Genomic DNA, 20,803 nt, shown 5'->3' with positions numbered 1-20,803 from the left:
TAGCTTAATGTTAATAAAGAATAATAATGTTCTCATAAGTAAAAAAGCAACTGTGTCTGTGATCAAAACAAGGATTTACTGCTTGTGACTTAAATATTGAAACTTGTTATTAATCTGAGGTGAAAGTCCCAGTCTGCTCCTGACACTAATTTTTTGCTGGCATAGATGTGTGCTGTCTGTTCCTCATAGCAGGCTCGTTGAGGACAGTGGATGTTCTGTTGCCTTGTTTCTTGCGCTTTACTTCACTGAGATCCTAATGCATAAAAATCCAGGACAACATGCAGCTGGGTAAAGAACATTGCTGTGTGGAAAAATACTTGGCAACTTTTCTTGCATGTGAAGCAAAGATAAATGGTAGGTGGTAGGAGAAAAGTGCCATATGTAGGAATGTTAATAAAGAAGCATTGTTTCCAGAAATTCTACATGCTCACAATATGGCAATAACCTATCATCCCCTCTGAATTTCTTCAGCTTCCACAATATATCACTTTATGCTTAGAAAGCATATTCCTCATCTGCACCCACAATACCACTTCCATCTGAGGACTGACCAAGACTGAAGTTTAACTGCAGGTTAAAGCCACCTAGGCTTTTGTGTTGCAGGATCCTTCTGAAGTTCTGTTTCATTAGTATTACACTCAGACTTAGATTTGGGATGTGTATCTATTGGCTATCACCAAAAAAAAAAAAAAGTCAAAAAGCTACATAAAGATGCTTTTTTGCTTGATAAAGAGCAAAGATTTCTTTGCTTTTGATCCCTAGGCTATGTAGGTTAACACTTTGGGATACTCATGTTTGATATTCTGATTGATATCACTTGCAGCTTCTGTTTTCAGCTTCCAGAGAAATAATTATCAGCCTCTTGGGATCAAAGGGGCATAACTCAAATGTTTTCTGATGTATTAGAGACTTTGATGTTACTCTGCATGCCTTTTGTTGTCATCTCTTGTTTTTGATTTTTTTTTTTTTTTTGTGGTGGTGTATGTTTGTTTGCTTGTTTCATTTTTATTTGGTTGGTTTTGGTTTGTTGTTTTTGGTATTTTTTTTCCTGAGAGGGCCTATCTTGAGAGGCAGACAGGGATGTATAGCCAAGCAAGGAGACAAAGTATTTTCAAAACAATTCTACTTTCATATGTGTATGTAGAGAGAGAACTCATCCAATTCACAACTGCACCATTGCTGTGAATAAACTTGAGGTGGAGAAGCAGAGCCCAGCCTCTAGACAAAATTTGAAGACAGTTGAAAAAACAATTTCTTAATGCAAGCCAGAAGTGGAAGAGAATAAAAAGGAAGTTTTACTTGCCTCTGAACTCATCATTGGCAATTAATTCTTGGAATAAGTATGTTTTTGAGCTATGAAAACAGTGTTTCAATTAAGATGTTTGTGGCCATGCTGCAAATCAGAGAATCACCCAGGCTGGAAGAGACCTCTAAAGGCCATCTAGTCCAACCCTCCCAGCAATGAGCAAGGACATCCTCCAACCTCCTCCACTAGATCAGGTTGCCCAGACCCATATTGAGCCATACCTTGAATATCTTCTGGGATGAGGCCTCAACCACCTCTCTGGGCAACCTGTTCCAGTGCTCAACCACCCTCATTGTGAAGAACTTTTTCCTTATATCCAATCTAAGTCTACTCACATTTCAAACCATTGCTTCTTGTTCTGTCACTACAGGCCTTTGTAAACAGTCTCTCTTCATCCCTTCTTGTAGGCCCCCTTCAGGTACTGGTAGGTTGTTACTAGGTCTCCTTGGAGCCTTCTTTTCTCCAGACTGATCAACTCTAGCTCCCACAGCCTATCTTAAGAGAGATTTTCCAATCCCCTGATCATTGCTTTGGCCCTCCTCTGGACCTACTCCATCAGGTCCATGTCCCTCATTTGTTGAGGGCTCCAGAGATGGATGCAGTACTCTAGGTGAGGTCTTGCCAGATCAGAGCGAAGTTTCAGAATTGTGCCTCTCAATCTACTGGCCATGCTTCTTTTGATGTAGCCCAGGATGTGATTTGCCTTCTGGGCTGCAAGTGCACACTGTTGTCTCGTGTCCAGCTTTTTGTCCCCATTTAAAGCACCTCCAAGTCCTCTTTCTCAGGGCTGCTTTCTGTCACATCCTCCCCTAGCCTCTATTGATAATGAGTGTGTGATGGTTCTGATTGCAGAAGCATGCACCCATTCAGATGATGCAGGAATGGTATCCTTTACCAGATTGGAAATTGAGGTTTTAAGGTCCTCCTTCAGTTCTTTCATGCTCTCTTTGATGCCATCTCTAATACCATCTTTAAGCTCTGTAGTCATAGTCTTTATGGCACAGATTATACCAGAATGTGACAAGCTGTCCTCAATCTGCCTGAGCTGATCAGTGAATTCACCAACAGTGAAAGATCTCCCATTATCACTCCTTGATAGAAATTTACTGGCCAAGATGTTAGCGTAGGATGAAGGAGCAAGCTTAATAAGCTTCTTCATGAGACCTGTTCCCAAAGGAATATCGTCAGGCTCATGAGTACCATGATCTCCATAAAGCACTTCCTTCACATCAAACTCCTTCAGAAGCTTAATTCCCTGCTCAATGGTGTTCCACTTCTTGGCAGCCCATGGCAGATCATCTCGGGAAGGATATCTCATAGCCACAGCCAACAAAAGGTGTGTCCACAAGCTAACCCTACCAAGAGGACTTGCTAGGTGTTTGTCCACTCCACTCTCCTTAGTGAGTGGTCCCAGCTGCTTGGCAGACTTGTCTCCTACCTGCAGAGCATTAGCACCAATGCCACGGCATCTCACTAGCCAGCTTAAGATTGGCTCACCTGATTCCCTTGTGTATTCCTTCCTAACTTTCCTGACCTCTCTGAGTGGATCCTTGGAGCCCTGGATGTCATCTTCCTCCTCTTCCTCCTGTTGTTCTGGTGGTGCCTGGCCTAACACAATCTTCCTCATAGCATTCCTAAACTCATTGGAACCATCCTCTTTCTTGTCAGCCAACCTCACAGTGCTCCTCTCACTTGAGTATTGATGTCTCAGCACATCTACAAGGTCTCGCAGACTAACTATCTCCTCCTCCTCACCTTGCTGATCACCAGAGGTCCCCTCTCTTACATCCTCCTGCGAACCACTCTTTGTCTTAGCTTTTGCCTTAGCAGGTGCCAGAAAGGCCTGAACAGCAACAGACTTGGATGTGTCTGCTGGAGGATTTGAATCATTAGGGGTCTGACTTGGAGCATTTGAATCATTAGGAGTCTGACTTGGAGGGTTTGAATTATTAGAGGTCTGACCTGGAGCTTGTGAGTTCAAATCTGCCTTGCTTTTAACAGGAGGATTTTGGTTCTGGTCTGCTGGCTGGGGATTCGAATTGGCTGAGCTGGTGTCATTAGGATTTGGACTGACTGGGCTAGCGTTACCAGCATTTAGTGGGATTGTTTGCCTGTCCTCCTGGGATGCCTGCCAACCCTGAGGTGTTATTGTTGCTAGGAACATTCTGATTTTGGGTACCTGTCTGTGCTCCTGGGGCTCCTGCTAAACTCTGCAGATTGTTTTTGTTATCCTTATCATTGTTTATGTTAGTGGCGGGAACACTGGCTGTGCTCCCAGCACTTGGAGAAGGAGGGGCAGAGGCTGGCAAGGGGGAAGCCGATAACTGTGTTCCCTTGTTTTGCTGTGAAAGAGACTGCTTCTGAGACACAGAATTTTTCCTAGTTCTTACAGAAACTGGTTTTGAATTTTTCACCAATAATGCCAAAATTAATATGAAATTTAAAACTACAAGAGCCAGTATAATGCCCAGCAACCCTGCCATGCTCTGTTTCGAGTAGAAATCCTTGCTGGGATTTGGCATTTCAGTTTGGGGCTGGATGACCCTCATGAGAGCAGTAGATAAAGCAGACTCTCGATTGATTGTAACATTATTGACAAAAACTCTTGTAATATCACTAGTAATATTCTCAGTGACACTAAAACCAGCATAACCAAGAATAAAATCACCCCAGCTCCAGAACATGTTTGAAAGCTTAACTTTAGCCTTCTTAAAAACTACATGAAGCAAGAAATAACCAATTTGATCTTTGATCCAATTGTACACAAAAAAACAGAAAACAGGCCACACAGCAATCCCCACCAAGTACAATAGCTGCTTGATTAGCTTCATCTTAATTCCCAGAGCTAATTTCCAATCACTCAAAAATATCTAGCCCCATGTTGGGCGCCAAATTAAAAATATGATGGTTTAGGCTCTTACCCGCCCCCCCCACACTTTGTATTTGCCCCAGCTAACTCAGACGGACCCTGGGAATATAGATGAAGCAATTTACTTACAGCTAGCAGAATTTACAAGCAGCTATTTACAATATATACAGTTATATACAATTATATACAGAAATATACAAAGGATAAACAATACAAAAGCACAACTCCCCTCCCAGAAACCTGAGTCCCCGGGGGCGGCTTTCAAACCACCCCAACACCTCCCCCGGCCCTCTCAACCTTACCCCAGTTCTCAGGAAGAAGAGAGGTGCAGCCAAGAGGTTAGGGAGCAGGGTTAGAAAGCAGTGATGTTAGAAAGATGTGTCTTGGTCTAAGGCAAAAGCAAGAGTGAGAGACAAAATGGAGAAAGTTTACTTCTTCTTCCCAGAGTTCTCAGCGTAACTGTGAGAGAAGTTGACATCAATTGTTTTCATTTCACTGCCTGTTATCTAGTTCTTTTACCAAAACATTCTAGCTTGCTTCAAGCTAGCACAGAGTGTTACTCTGACCCAGGTGCAGGATCCTACATTTGGTCTTGTTGAGTCTCAGGAGGTTCACTTGGGCCCATCTCTCCAACCTCTGCAGGTCCTTCTGCATGACATCCTGGCCCTCCAGCATGGTGTCATTTACAACCTTGCTGATGGTCCACTCAATCTCACTGTCTATATAATTGATAGGGGTCTGTACTGAAACCTGTACTGTTTATTTCTAAGGGACACCACTTGTCACTGCTCTCCATCTGGACTTAAACCACTGAGCACTACCATCTGGATGTGACCATCCAGCCAATTCCTTATCCAGTGAACAGTCCACTCATCAAATCTATATCTCTCCAACTTGGCAAGTAGGATGTTGTGGGGGGCTGTGTCAAAGGCTTTGCAGAAGTCCAAATAGATCACATTCATAGGTCATCCCATCTCCACTGATGCAGTCACTGTCACAGAAAGCCACTAGCTTGGTCAGGCAGAATTTGCCCTTTGTGAAGCAATGCTGGCTGTTTTTAATCACCTTCCTGTCTCCATGAGACCTTCTTGAAGAGTCTGCTCCGTGATCTTCCTGGGTAGAGTACATAGTATCATTAATTTTTTTTAAATGGAAGTTTTCAAATGTTTGGGGTTTTTTTAGAGGTTTGAAGCTAGCTAGAATGTTTTGGTGAGAAGAAGTAGACTACAGGCTGTGAAAGGGAAACAGTGGTGATGTCTACTTCACTCATAGGCTTGCTGAGATGTATAAGAACTAGAGTGTAAATATAGATAAAGTGAGTCAGGAGTTGCTCTCTGTCTGGACTCTGGGCTGCATCTCTCTAACATCACCTTCTATCTCTCTGATTAATCCACTTGTTCCCTAATCCCCCTGGCTGACCCTCCATTCTTCCTTGGGCACAAGGCAACATCTGGGGTAAGGTAGAGAGGGGTGGGAGAAGGTGGAAGGGCAGTTGGGAGTCCCTCCTGGAGACTCTGGTTTCTGGGAGGGCTGTTGTGTTTCTGTATTACCTTTTACCTTGTATATTTCTGTATATAACTGTATACATACTGTAAATATCTGCTTGTATATTGTGCTAAACTGTATATATAAAAGCTTCATTCAGTTTCCAGAGCTGGATGAGTCTAGTCTGGGTGATTTCTAATGTGTGAGGGGGCGGGTAACACCCAAACCATCACAAGGTTCAAGAATTGTGTAGGGTTAAAATTATTTCTGTGTGATAGAGTTATTGTATTCTGATCTGATACTTTGGAAGAGGTGCACCTACTCAGTGTAGGTGCAAAATGTCACCTGTAGATTAAAGAGAGACATCAATTTACTTCATTGATATGGCAACTGAAATGTGATCCGTTTTCATTTTATTAAGTGTACATTGAAAGCAAAGCTTCTGAAATGGGTCTCCAGGCTGTTTCCACTCCAAAATTTAACACATGAATTTGCATTTCTTCTCTTTATACTATGAAAAGAATGTTTAAAGGTTACCCAGTTCACATTTTGCCATACACATGCTGAAGATTCTTGTCGCAGGAACAAGCTGAGTAAAGCCATTAAATGATGTTTCATATTGCACTTTCAGGATTCCTCTACAGGTTTCTTTATTTCATCTCGCCTCTGTCATGCTCCTTTCCCCCACAGTGAAGGGAGAAGTGCCATGGGATAAGGCAAAGGTAGAGGAGTGGGAGGAGGAAGTCAAATAGTACTATTTATATTTTAAACTTTTCTGGCTGTTGATGGCAAATGTTTCTGTAACTTGATCCAAACTAGCAAGAAATGTAACAGTTAAGTTCATTAATTATAATGTGACCTTGCTTCTACTTTCAACCCCACCCTGCTAAGGAGACATCCACAAGAAACTCAGGCACAGGAACCACAGCCTCACCATAGTTAGGCTGATAGAGCTGGTACATGTATGTGCTCCATCAAAGACACCTTCAAATCAATTCTTTCAATGATAGAGATTTTCAAGTGTGAACTCTGAATTCTTTCATACTGGCATCATAAACATGTAGTTGTTCTATGCAATCTTCTTCATAATCAGATCTCATTACTGTGGTGGTTGATGGTATTTTTATGTCTCAAGGCTGATAAATTGTTATCAACGGGAGTTTGAGGCATGGGAGAAGGCTAGTAGGAATTAATTCTTGCTAGGCTCTGTCAACTCAGGTATGTGACTTTTGCTAAGAAAAAGCTGACTAGATGATTATGATCAGTGAAACTTTTACAGTTCACAGAATCTAGAACTGCAGTTCTGTTACGGGTGTGCCATGATCTTAGCAATGAGGAGAAAAATAAGTTGAGTTGCCCAAAGTAGAGTTTGGGGTTTTGCAAAATTAAAATCTCAAATATTTGAGATTGTCTAAATCTCCTCTGCATCAAAGCTCTGCTAAAATTTCTATGTGAAATCCTTCTAACTACATAAAGATCTTATCACTGTGACAATTTTCTTTAGCTGATCTTGTCAGGTTTGTTGGGTGCAGAGAATTCGCTATCAGTTTCAGAATGGATTGGGTCTTTTGGCTTTGCTTTTTCTATGGGAGTTGTTTGTGTCTTTCTCTTCACCCCAGCTGTTAATATGATGCAGTATGGTATTGAAAGCTACTGAAATTTGGCTTTAGTTTTACTAAATGTGGTTTGTAATTGCCAGCTAAGCCCTATGATGTATTCTCATAGTTGTGGACTCTGATTCATAAAGATTTAATCTGTAGCCGTTTCAACAGCAGCTAGTCCATTCATGAGGCATGTACCTTCGTGTCTTAAGTCTGGGTGGTCTTGACAATCTCACTGCAAACTAAAAATGGAGATCTCTTTAAAAAGGAGACTAAGTGGACATTAAGATTATGGGAATCATTTAAGTGGGATAAAGCTACTACACTGTATTTTGTATGGCACACCTTGAGCTGAGAAATTTATGCTATGTTTAATGGCTGCTGGTTTGTTTTTTTTTATGAAGGATGGGGACATGTGGTGACTGCATACTGCATGATTTAATCTGTATAAGCTCGTAAGAAATGGCCTAAGCAATGAGGATAGATTTTTTTTTTTTTCCCTTGTTTTATTTCTTTAGACACAAAGGTTAGCTGGAGGCAGGCAACTAAAACAGAGCCAGTCATTACTGCCTACAGTCTTTAGTTGTGTGTTTATTATGTTAATAAAAAACAAAGCTGTGACTCTGAGAAAGGGGGGGCAGAAGTTACATAATTCTCGCCTTCTGTCTTCTGGTACAGAAACTGGAAGTTGGTTGTGAGTGTATATGGGGTTCAGTAAATATGTATCTGTGATTAAATTTGATCAAACTCAAGCTATTGTTCTGAAGTATACACTCTGAAGTATATTGCAAGTAGCAACGTGAGTTCCCAAGGCATGTAAATTATAACTTCTGTTAAGTTAGTGGCTTCACAGTTCTATACTAAAGTTCTTTAATCCTTAATCTTTGTTTTGAATGACTAAATGTCAAATTTAATCTGTCATTTCATAATCAAAATATAGGCAGAAGTTACTGTATGAAATCTTGCAGATTTTGCTTAACATACAATGGAATGTAGTAAGGTTACTTAAAAATGTTAGGAGTGGTATTAGTGCTGGTCTCAGGATGTGCTACAGATCCTCCAAGTGGGAGGGAATCTGGGAATCTGCACTCTGCTTTTTGACTCTGAAATGTTCTTTATGGACTTAACTCTTACATTTATGACACACTTTGTTTTTGCTGCTACGAGGATTCTCAGACAGCTTCTTTGCCTCCCTTTCAGAAAAGACGGCGACGTATCGACCGAAGCATGATTGGGGAGCCTACGAACTTTGTTCACACAGCTCATGTGGGATCGGGAGACTTGTTCAGTGGAATGAATTCGGTAAGCCCGAGCAGATGAAGAACACTTCATCTTAAACAGAATAAGGAGCACTCTCTGTGGATGTTGTGGCTGAAGCAGTGAGTCTTCTTAAGATTAAAAATGAAGAACAACCTGCTAGCATCAAAATTTCAAGTCCTAACAGTCTTGCATTCAATGTTATGGAATAGAATTATTAATGTTTTCTATGTTTATTGACAGTACATAGTAGATGCTGTGTATACTGTACAGGATGTGTATGAAATGCTTTTAAAAAACTTATTCTGATGACATGTATGAAGTAAGAGAGGTATCTTTGAAAATATACCAGAATTTTTAAAAACTTTTAAAGTTGTATTCAGGTTGACTGGATTGCTTACCGAAATGCTTTAAGCTATTTTAAATACAATTCACATAAAAACTGGAACTCCATAGGCATTAAACTCTGTAGACTCTGGTTTATGTAGCACTCAAATATTTTTGTGTGGCCTCGTTGAGGTTTTTCTGTACTCTGTACCCCTATTTACAGTGTGAACTGCTTCCAGAGCAAGCATCTATGTCCCACGTGAGGTCTTCCAGCTTCCTGTATATGACAGGATCAATTTATATTTTTATCTCTTTGAAAGTGAATGACAGGAGTCAGATACTGAAAATCAGCTTGCAAGGACAGATTGGTGCAACTTTGTATTGATGTGAAACATCAACCTGTTTTTAGAGTCACTTAGATGCATTCTAGGAATACATTGTATGTAGATACTGATGGAGAAGATTCTTCTTGACCTTAATAATTATCTTGAAAAGAGAAAAAAGTGGTGTGAGAGGGAAATGATGAAAAGTACTTTTTGATGAAGTAGAAGAAAGTGTTCTCCTGGAGGTATTAGAATAGAGAGCAGGCCTATAAAGGAGATGGTTTTCATGTAGGCAAATGGGGTCATTTGTTCTTCCAAGGAGTTCACAGCTTACTGAGATCAAAAAGGGCTGCCAGGGTGATTAGGGGACTGGAGGGCATGGCTTATGAGGAGAGGCTGAGGGACCTGGGGCTTTTTAGTCTGGAGAAGAGAAGACTTAGAGGGGATTTGATAAATGGTTCTAAGTATCTGAGGGCTGGCCAGGGTCAGAGGGACAGGCTCTTCTCACTTGCTCTCTGTGTTAGAACAAGGAGCAATGGGTGTAAGTTGCAGCAAAAGAGGTTCTGCCTCAACACAAGGGGGAACTTCCTTACTGTAAGGGTCACAGAGCACTGGAATAGGCTTCCCAGAAAGGTAGTGAACTCTCCTTCTCTGCAGACTTTCAAGGCCTGTCTGGATGTGTTCCTCTGTGATTTGTATTAGATAGAATTGTCCTGCTGTGGCAGGGGGGTTGGACTCAATGATCTCCTTAGATACCTTCCAACCCTTAATATCCTGTGAAAAAGAAGCTTTTGTAACTCAGTATGTGCTGGAGAAGGGTAAAGACAGAAAATCTGACATGACAAACTATGTACTACATTTTCCTAGAAATGACAGTAATGGATTGAAACTAAAACATCTATAAGCACATTAAAGGGACAAACACAGCTTCTGCTTTGTAAAATTCAAGTTAACTAATTAACACAATATATCACATTAATATTTAAAGCCATTATAAATGGAAATAATATTGTGATGATAAAGTGAGTCGTTTGTTTGTTTTTTAAAGCTTAAGTTTTTACTTTTTAAGTGTCTGTTGTCTCTCCTCTGAGACCCTTCTTCACTCTCACAGCTGAACTGCCTTATGTGAGGTTTGTGGTGATAACCTGAAGCATTGCTCTTTCACCTCGGGCAGTTTACTCTCACCTTTGTCTTGCTTAGTATGTAATTCATTTCCAGGTAGTAGGTAATCATACTGCCTTTCTGATCCCAGATAGGAAGGATCTGTACGGAAAAAGAATCCTTTCTTTCTTTTTGCTCTCAGAAGCACAAGTTACCTTTTCCTACTTCTGTGGTCCTCTTGTTCGTTCACGAAGGTGATGGCATTAACCTCCACATGCTTTTCTGATGTTTAATTTCCTTCATAGTATGAGCATTATATTCTTTCGTGAACCTTCTTGTGCCTTGTCTCTCCTGAATACCTTAAGAGGACCTCCTGCAATTTCATTATCTTTCCCATATAAATTTGGTTCTTCATCCACTGCCTGCCTTGTGCTTTTATTTTATCAGAGTTATCTTCATTATATAACTATGAGTCTTGAGTGCAGGAGCTTTCTGACTACTGAAGTGTTTTGCTTTTTAGATTTCTCTTGTTTTCTTTCTCAAGGACCATCTGTGGTATTTCCTAGTTTTAAAATGGAGAGAAAGAAAAGAAAAGAAGGAAGTCAATGAGATAGATAAGCACAACAGATTCTGTGATCTTTAATTGGTGCAATCTTCTTCCTTTTCCAAAATCTGTAAATCTTTCCTCCCCCATGTCTAATTTAGATTGAATAATCTTGCTGTAATGTGTCATCAAAGGAAGGCGATGGCATCTTTGAAAGAGGAAAAACAAGGCCTCACAAAAATAACAGTTGTGGTTCATGGTGATTACACTTATAGCTCAGGCTGCCTCAAAAGGGGGTACATGAGAAAGAATGTCACCCTATAAGCCTATATTTGTTAGACTTGCTTTTTGCTTTGTGTTTTCAACATTGTATTGCTCCTGTGTATTTGTATTCGTATACAAAATGGCCAGTGAATGGTTACTGAAGTCACATTTGATTTTCTGTATTCTCTTCACTTTACAAGTAATAAATAGTCTCCGCATTTTAAACTGATTCTTCCTTTCCCACTTACACAAGCATCTATATGTCTGGCTCCAGTACCAGATAATTATTCTAAACTATAGCAGAAGTATTTTGCCTTGTGATTCGCATTGATTTCCTTTTTCTCAAGAATTTTCAAGTCATGTAGGCAAGTTGTCAGCCTGGAAGGTGACGTGGCCTGGGGATGTTTTTTGAGCTGTTTTTCACTGGAGGCAGGGCTCATTCAGAGGAAATTAATGCTATCCTCAAGTCAGTCTTGTGCATACATGTTGATTTTTTTTTTTTTTGAGGAAAAAAAAGACTTAATTCCAGCTCTTTTTGTTCCAGTGAGCAGTGGAAAGTGCTTTGTAAATAAGAAAAATGGCTTGGTGAAATGTGGAAGTTATTAGACACCACCATGTGAACATGGGTGAACTTCTCCACACCTCCTCACTGAGTTTGTAGTCTCTGTCAGACCCACCAGAATGTCAGCTTTAAACCCTTTTCCCTAAAGAAAAATGTGAATATAGCATTTTTTTTTCTTGCAGCTGTATCACTTCTGTGAGCAAAGTGCCAAGGTAGGAAGTGATTTTACATTACACTGCTTAAATACATAAAAATCTTATCTTTTGCACAGCACTGCAATATGCTGTGCAGCTGAAAACAAAACTCCACAAGCAGGTTCATTTTTCATCCTGGTATGCGAAGGTGTGTCTAAGAAAGACTTGTACTGATTGAATGTGTTTTCCTTTGCTATACAAAAGAGTATATTCTCTTTCTCCTAGTAGACAGGGAAAATACCGTGCAGTCTCCTGGGAAAAATTTCTCCAGTGCTGTTTTGATCAAACTTTCTAGTGGCATTTTGAGGTCTCTGTGAAGGAGCATATGTGTAATAATTGCAAATGATTGCCCTGCAGGTATAGGCTTTGCTACAAATTCATTTTCAGAAGCTGTAGCCTTGAATGAATGTTATTTTATGCTCATTGTGTATTTGTTGTGTATGCTCTGGTGTGCAGAGAGAAAAAGACCAAACCTTTAAGGCTGGAGTTGTCTTCCTGCAGGCACTTGGAGATTATTATTCTGACTCATTCAACATAAGCAGGAAAGAACTATGAATTCCCTTCCCTTTTGTTGATAAATGCAATGAAAGCCACAGACGGATGTACATGTCTTTGTGTATGTGTATGGGAGTTCTTGATGTATTTATTTGCATCGTGCTAAAAATACCTTAAAATAAGTTGTTTCCAGGGAAGTTGGTGGATTATGATTTTAAACAGTACATGCCCTGTCTTGTAAGGAAATAGTAGCAAATAAAGAAAGCAGTGTGTACTGTTACATAAATAGATAAAATATCTTTCATTTTTGTTTCAGCAAGTCCCTTAGTTACCTGAAGTTAGCCATACAGTGCAGAAACTGTCTGGGTATTCTCTGAGGCGTCTATTACATTTTTTTATGTAGTGGTGTCAACTTCTCCGTTGCATAAGGACATCTAGCATGTAATAAGATAAGTTGCCAGGTGTTTTAGAGTTGGAATTGATTTGTTTTGGGTTTTTTTTCAGTCATCAAATGGGTCAATAAAAGTCTGAATCAACCAGTTATCTTTGGAAGAGTAGAAAAATTTCAGCTTCAGTACCAATTCTTCCATCTCTCCTGCTGAACCACCTGCAGAAGCAAAAATCCCGTCAAGCTTACAATGCACGTGTCTTCATGCAAAAGTAGTGTAGCTTTAACAGTAAAGAAGCCACTTGAGAACCAAACCTAAACAAGAATAAAACTGTGAGCAAGATGACACTGTAGCTCACTAACTGCTTTTCTTGTTTTCTCTGTCCTCCTTTCCTTTCTGTCTCCAGGTCAGCTCAATTCAGAACCAAATGCAATCCAAGGGAGGCTATGGAGGTGGGATGTCTGCAAATGTTCAAATGCAGCTTGTAGATACAAAAGCAGGATAACCTTGGGGATACTTTTCCAGTAAGTACTGTGCTCTTCTTTTTTAAGCACTGTTACAGTATTAGGAAGAACAATCATAATACTTCATACTTAGCTCCCTGTGAGTGGCTGAATCTCAGTGATGCCCAATTCTTAAATGCATTTTGGAGTAAAAAAATCAGTATCATACAAGCATGTGAATTTTCTTATGCAATGAACAAGAGATTGTCCCTACTGCATCAATTTGTCTGCAGGCCTGCTTTATACCTAAAAGGAATGATACTGTAAGGAAGTCTTTTAAAGTTGTATCACAACATTCTTCTTAAATTTATATCATTTGGGTACCATGCGATTTGGGTACCATGTTTGTGACATCTCTACCCATATAATAATGATATGTATGGTGTGAAGTCAGTGAATACCAACATTCCATGAGGATTTTTGTTGCTCAGAATGTTCAAAACTCAATTTAATGTGTGTGTTCTGTCTTCCAGGTTTATGTGAGTTCCCGTATCTTTCCTGTGTGCCCTCTTTTGCCTTGGTGACTGCTTTCTGTGCTCATGATGAGAGAAGTGATGGCTCGTTGTTCACCTATTGTGATTACTCCAATTAAAAGTTGCTGTTCTGCTCTGATGATGCCATTTATCAGATTGGTCCAACTGTGCCTTTCAGTGGCATGCACACATTGGCCTTTACCAGAATCATGGTCCTAGGGCTATGTAGAATTGGGTTTAGCTTTTTGTTTGTTTTAAGGCAAATTAAAGCATCAACCTTAGCTTTCCTCACCCCTTACAAATACTAATGTGCAACACTTTTTTGCTCTTTAATATTTTAAATCATTTCTCCACTTAAATAATTTAGAAGTGAGTGAGTTTATATTAATGTCTTCAATCATCTGTTTTTCATACCCAATTTTGAAGGGTCTGAGACTTGCAAGCACAAATTATTATTTCATATGAAATCAGCGAAGTAGATGCCCACATGCTTTGTGAGATTGTGTTGTTTGGTGGCCTGCTTGGTGCTGGAAGAGAAAAAGATAAAATTGCTTACTGCAGACTGGTGAAAAGTTTTGCTGTTGGCACTGAGTCATGCCTGTTTCTGACAAAGGACTTTTAATTTAGCTGCTTTAGAGTTAGGTTCTTATTTTAGTTTTTATCTTAACTGGTCTTGAAATAAAGAGAGAGCTTGCATTCATGAGGCATTTGTTGTAAATTTTTAGTATATTTATTTTTTAAAAGCTGACCTTGAGACTGTAAACCAGTGTAGTGCCCTATCTAGGTGTTGTGGAAGTGCTTTAGTCTATTTTAAAAAGCAAAGCATCATGTTTACCTGCTGTTCTTACTTTCTACAGTTTCTCTTAATTTTAGGCTGTATGGTCATTCTCAGTAGCAGCATGTCAGGCGGTAGCAGCATGTCTGCAGTATTAGCTGAAAAGGTTTTGTACACCTCTCCGAGTAGTTGGCAGTTTCTGTGTACTAGTTATTTCAGGACCATGGAAGTTGCTAAGAGGAACATACTAATCTGGCTGAACAGATGCCAAGGAAACCACCATACAGGGTGACTTTTTAACAAAGTCAGTAAAATGCCTTTTGCTCAGGTTCCAAAGCATGTTTATTTTGTCCTTTGAGAAATTGTATTTTAATATTGCACTGTTTTCAGATCCCTTTTTGCCCTCCTTCTTGATGCTTTGAGAGAACTCAATGGATTTTATTCCTCATTGAGTTAGCTTTTTATGCGGAAGAAGACCACCTAACATCCAAACAAATGAGGCATGACTGAGCCTAGTCAGACCCATTTTTACATGTAAACACTTGTGTTTGCTTATGAGTTACAGCATATGCTCATAAGTATAGATCACACTCATAAATGATTCTTTATTCTTTTTCCATCCTTCCCCTGATTTTGTATTGGAACAGCTGTCTCATTGATTTAGACATGCATGAACCTACCTACTTTCCTCTCTGTGAACAGCCTAGAAAATGTAGAGCCATGGAGATAGTTTGCATTTCCTAAGTTTTATTCCAGTGGTGGGTGTTAATTATCTGGCTGAGTAGCTCAAATTAGGTTGGATAGTCATATACCAATAGAGGTACTGATTTGTGACAACAGAAGATCAAGATGCTCAATTGTCTGGATGCACAAATGCATGGCAGTGCAGTGATACATTTTTTTTTAGGGGTCAACATTTCCAATGCCACTTCATCAAAGAGTCTTAAATATACTATGGTTACAAAATTATCTGAACTTTTCATTGGTGATAGCAGCTTAAACTTGCTTGCCAAACCTGTCTTGCACTTGTCAAAATGTTTTCAGCTCAATAGCCAGGAAAAAGAAATTGACGTATTTTTATAACAGACATACTTTTTTTGTACATTGTGTTCATTCTTGAATAAAGTCACTTCAGTGTTGGCCTGTAGATACTAAAAGGAAAGTGTTGACTTGGATTCAATAAATATTTGCTTTTTGGTGGCCTACCCTTTTCTGTAAATTACATTTGCAGTCTACAGATGAATCTGTGGTGAAAGTTCTCTGAAGTGTAACCTCTTAGTGTCAATAAGGAATTTGCAGGTTTTTTCATGCCCTTGACCCTTTTGTTGCCAAGTGGATTAAGCTGTAATTTTATTGGCAGTTCTTTTGCATTGATTTAGCATGTATACTTGGGGATTCTGCAAGGATTCTTCAGAAGAAGATTCTTGAAAAATAAATTGTATACATGATTTCTTTCCTTTTCACTGCGACTCTTATGTGTGTTACTTTCTTGATTGTGATGCGAAATAGTGTGGTGATCACTAGAATACTTAATTGTATGACTAATCATCGTGATATGCACATCTGCATTAAATATACTTGTAAGGCACAATACTGTCTACTCTGTATTTGGTTCAGTTTTTATATTCAACATTCTCAAAAGTTAACTACCTAAGCATTAATTTTCTACTTTAAGCTGCATGCCAGTTTGTTCTAAAGACTGGTAATGAACTCTTTTGCTCATGACAAGGTTTTCAAATTGCCAGTTCAGGCAAAAAGTCCTACAGGGAAAGAAAGATGAAGCCATGAGATTAATCACCTAAAGGGCTATTTTCTTCTTGAGGTTGTAGAACCTTATACTGTCTATAAAGGCGTGTCTTGAAAAGCATGTGTTTTAATATAAACATCTACAACAATAAAGGGATTTGACCTCTTAAAGAGCAAGCCATCTCGGATGCACCTAACCTTTACTCTGTTTAGCTGCCCAAAGCAGTTGCAGGAGTCAGTTAAACACTTTTTGTGACTTTTATAAGTGAGAATGTGCTGCATCGACAACCAAGTCTATGAATATAGTCTTGGTCACAAGTAGTAGTGTAACTTTGCTGTGATTTGATACACTAAAGAGAAGCCCACCCTTCAGATCCAGGAAATTAAATTACTGGGGCAAGATTTCCTGTCTACTTATGACACATCCTTACCAAGTACTGCACATGTTTTATCACAACACAGTTATCCTAATTTCAGTGTTCTTTGTCTCTATTTGCAGGTGAGGTGGGAGCTAGGGGGAGGAGAGGAAGAGTCAATTAAATACAATCATGATTTTGAAAGTCTAATTTTAAAAGTTATTCCTTTTTCATATGTATTGATTTGAATAGGGCCCCACCCTAGATAACCACTGACAGAGCAAGAGGACACAGTCTCATGCTGGATGTGGAGAGGTTTATGCTGGATGTTAGGAAAAAGTTCATTGCAGGAGGAGTGACTGGCATTGGAATGGGTTGCCCTGGGAGGTGATGGAGTCACCATCCCTGGAGATGTGTTTAAAAAAAACAACAAACTGGATGTGGCACTTAGTGCCATACTTTAGTTGATTAGATGGTGTTGGGTAATAGACTGGAGTTGATGATCTCAAAGGTCTTTTCCAACCCAGTTAGTTCTGTGATTTTACAGCTTCTTGCCACTCTAATGTAGCTCCTGATTGAAGATCTCTATGCATGTCACTCAAAAGATGTCATGAATTGATATCTTTATATTCCTTTTAAAGTACAATAACCTCTTCTGAAACATCTTGATAGATGTCCTACCTTATGCTCACCCAAATACCAATATAGTATATTTAAAAGTTTGTGCAAGGGAGAACTGAATGTGCTCTTCAGTATTTCAGAAGAAGAGGACCCTTTTCCCCCTATATTCATGGCAGGGACCAAAGTGCTTATATATCTGCACATCATCATCACTGTAAATTATTGTACACTACTCAAATTGGCAAATACTTATTTGCTTTATTAAGCACAATTTATAATCAGAGAAATGCTCTGGTTGGAAGAGAGCCTCAGGATCGTCAAGTTCAACTGTTATCCCTGCTCTACAATGTTCACCCTTAAACCATATTGTCAAGTACCGCATCCAAGTGACTTTTAAACACATCTAGGGTTGATGACTCCAGCACCTCCCTGGGCAACCCATTCTACTCTTTCAGTGAAAAAAATGTATCCTAATGTCCAGTCTACCCAGTCACAGCATGGGGCAATTCTCTCTATTTACCTGTGAGAGGAGACCAGCAGTAGCCTCTCTGCAACATCCCCTCAAGTATCTGTAGACAGTGATGAGGTCTCCACTTACCCTTCTCTTTTCTGAACTAAACAGCCCCAGCTCCTTCAGTCACTTCTTATAAAGTTTATTCTCCAGGCCCTTCACCAGCTTCGTTGCCCTCCTCTGCACCCACTCCAGAACCTCCACATCCCTCATGTACTGAGGTGCTCAAAACTGAAGACAGTACTCAAGGGGTGGCCTCACCAGAGCTGAGTACAAGGGAACAATCACCTCCCTCTCCTTGCTGGACATGGCATTTCTAATCCCAGCCAAGATGCCATTGGCTTTCTTTGCTACGTGGGCACACAACTTGCTTAAACCGAGTTTCTTGTTGATTACAACCCCCAGGTCCCTTTCTGCTAATCAGCTTTACAGCCACACTTCCCCAAGCATGTAGCATTGCTTTGGGGTTGTTGTGGCTCAAGTGCACGACCTGATATTTGGCCTTATTGAAGTGTTATGAAGGGGACTAGTTGAAATCTGAGTTTGGGGTAAAATGCAATGAGACTGATTGAAAAGTTATTAAATGATTTATTAATATACACAAAATAATTCCCCAAACCTATTTACAACTATCCACACAAGTTCTTGTATGTGGTTAGCAGAACTATTTCACAGAATACCTCTATACAATGGAATTTTGAAAGGTTTCAGAAAATGTCTTTAATAGAGAGTCTGGTGGCTTCATTCACCGATTGTGAGGTTGATTAAAATCCTTTAGCAACTTGAACAAAGAATTAAGAATACTCACTAGTCCTAATGTCTGTGGCCCAAAACATAGGCTGGAAAATATTCAACAGAAGTCCTGTGGTGAATTCCACGTGGGCTGCAAAGTGGAATCAGCTGCTGGCTGAGGCGGCTGAGGTGGCTGAGGCGACGGGCGGGTGAGTGGAAGGTGAGGGAGGAACGAACAAGCATGCAAGCCCCTTATTCACCTGTTCACCCCCATTTAGAAGGTAATGACTGAGGCTAATGGTCTCCTGGAGGTGTTCAAGAAAAGACTGGATGAGGCACTTAGTGCCATGGTCTAGTTAACTGGATAGGGCTGGGTGCTAGGTTGGACTGGATGATCTTGGAGGTCTCTTCCAACCTGGTTGATTCTATGATTCTGCGATTCTATGATTCTATGATACAATCACCCAATCACCTCTGGCAATCACCCAAGTAGACCCAAAAATGGAAGAACCCACAAGCTGTTGTCTTCCAAAAATGGAGTGCATGTACGCCTTGCACGCGACAGGGGCATGGTCCCCATGAAACCCCTCTCAGGCAATTGGACTAAACCAGACTAGGTTGCCTGGGTTTCTTTGTCCTGTTTTCCCGCCTCTGGCTGCAATGCAGACAGGCAGGTAAATAAGAGAGGACATGCTTAAGCCCATTTTATGTCCTTTAGGACTATTCACCACATGAAGCTCATGCGATTGATGTTCATCCGTTGATCCAACCTATCCAAGTCCTTCTTTAGAGCCTCCCTGCTCTTTTGCAGATCAACACTGCCCCCCAACTTGCTGTCATCTGCAAACTTACTGATGACACACACTATGTCTTCATCAAGGTCATCAACAAAGATGTTAAACAGAAGTGGTCCCAACACTGAGCCCTGGGGGACACCACTTGTGACCAACCACCAACTGGATCTAACTCCACTGACCACCACCCTTTGGGCCCTTTCATCCAGCTGTGCTCATCTAAGCCATGAGCAGTCAGTCTGGTCCTGGGAATTCTGTGGGGAACAGTGTCAAGGGCTTTTTCAATGTTGAGATAGACAACATCCACAGCCTTTCCCTCATCCAGTAACCGTGCCATCTTGTCATAGAAGGAGATTAGATTCACCAGGCAGGACCTGTCCTTAATGAACCCATGCTGACTGAGCCTTATCCTGTGGTTATTCTCTATATGGCTTGTGTCAGTCCTCAAGATGACCTGCTCCATGACCTTCCCTGGTAATGAGATATTCCTGACTGTAGATGTGACTGTGACATTAAAGCTTATGAAAGGGATGTGCTGGCACTACCAGTGATTAGTAAAAATACTTGAAAGGTAAACCGGTAAAACTCATAGGGACTGGTCTCACCCACTTATTCTCACAACCCATGGTAGCACTGATGTTGCTCAGTTAACCTATAGGTGCGTTTGGGGCAAAACTGGTTTGTTTTAGCCTGGATCAGTTTCTTAATGCTTGTCCAGAGTAAGCATGGGAATGAGTAGCATGACATCAGAAATACACTGTTATGAGCAATATTGAAAGCTTAAACTGTCTGTAAAAAAGCATCAGGCTTTCTGAATAAAAATGCAAACCACAGAACTTAAGCCTACTAGCAAAGCTTAGCCATAGCTGGGGCTGCGAATATGTCTTCTGAAAAGCTACCTCAACTTCCAGGGAGCTGTGTTTTCATGTATTGAGCTCATCAGCAAGTCAATTCAGTTTGGTTCAGAGTACAGAGCATTTTGAATGTATTGCTAAATGGTCAACTACATCATCACCAAGAGTCCTCTAACCTCAGGCAATATGACTAATTTCTGCCTTCACTGCTAATGCCATCTGTCGCCACTACAGAAGACATGACTTTCTGCCTTCAAGCAATCTAACAGGAACGGTGAATTCAGACTTCAAGCAGGTTTCCTATTAAGCCCAGAAAACACGGAGTGTTGGTAGAAGCAAGCTTGCTTACATAATATGATGCAGAATGATGTAACTGCATCTATAAGTGATTGAGCTGTCATGCAAAAGACACATTCATTCATTATAGCTATTTAAGTGTCTGTGGGAACTTTGCATAGCATGGATTGTCTGGGTTTAGATACAAGACAGTAACAGAGCTTACTAGTAGAAAATATAAGTAGTGTTATGTTTGATTTATCAGATTCTGCATGTGAAGTGGATGCTTCACTTTTGGACTCCAATTGTAGTAGAAGACACTCCTGATATGCTGTGACACATGTGCAAAGCAACATGTCCAAAGGCTGGAGATCTGCCCATTAACATGTCCAAAGGCTGGAGATCTGCCCATTAACACCAAAACTGGCTTACTCTGATTTTCCAA

At 40.3% G+C, this 20,803-nt stretch overlaps 1 protein-coding gene across 3 annotated transcripts in view; it reads left to right on the top strand.

Moving 5' to 3' along the window:
- Nucleotides 1-16,059, top strand: part of CDC42SE2 (CDC42 small effector 2) — an 83,101-nt gene extending 67,042 nt beyond the window's left edge. For all 3 annotated transcript variants that reach the window (XM_064176844.1, XM_064176846.1, XM_064176845.1), the window contains exons 3-5: nucleotides 8,462-8,563; nucleotides 13,124-13,241; nucleotides 13,694-16,059. In XM_064176844.1, coding sequence (XP_064032914.1) covers nucleotides 8,462-8,563; nucleotides 13,124-13,222 — 201 coding nt within the window. In that variant the 3' untranslated portion in view covers nucleotides 13,223-13,241; nucleotides 13,694-16,059. The remainder of the gene's footprint in view (nucleotides 1-8,461; nucleotides 8,564-13,123; nucleotides 13,242-13,693) is intronic.
- The last annotated feature ends 4,744 nt before the right edge of the window (nucleotides 16,060-20,803 follow it).

The sequence above is a fragment of the Pogoniulus pusillus genome, chromosome Z (genome assembly GCF_015220805.1).
Source record: "Pogoniulus pusillus isolate bPogPus1 chromosome Z, bPogPus1.pri, whole genome shotgun sequence".
NCBI lineage: Eukaryota > Metazoa > Chordata > Aves > Piciformes > Lybiidae > Pogoniulus > Pogoniulus pusillus.
The sequence above is the reverse complement of the archived record's forward strand: the minus strand, read 5'-3'. Positions and strand labels throughout refer to the sequence as shown.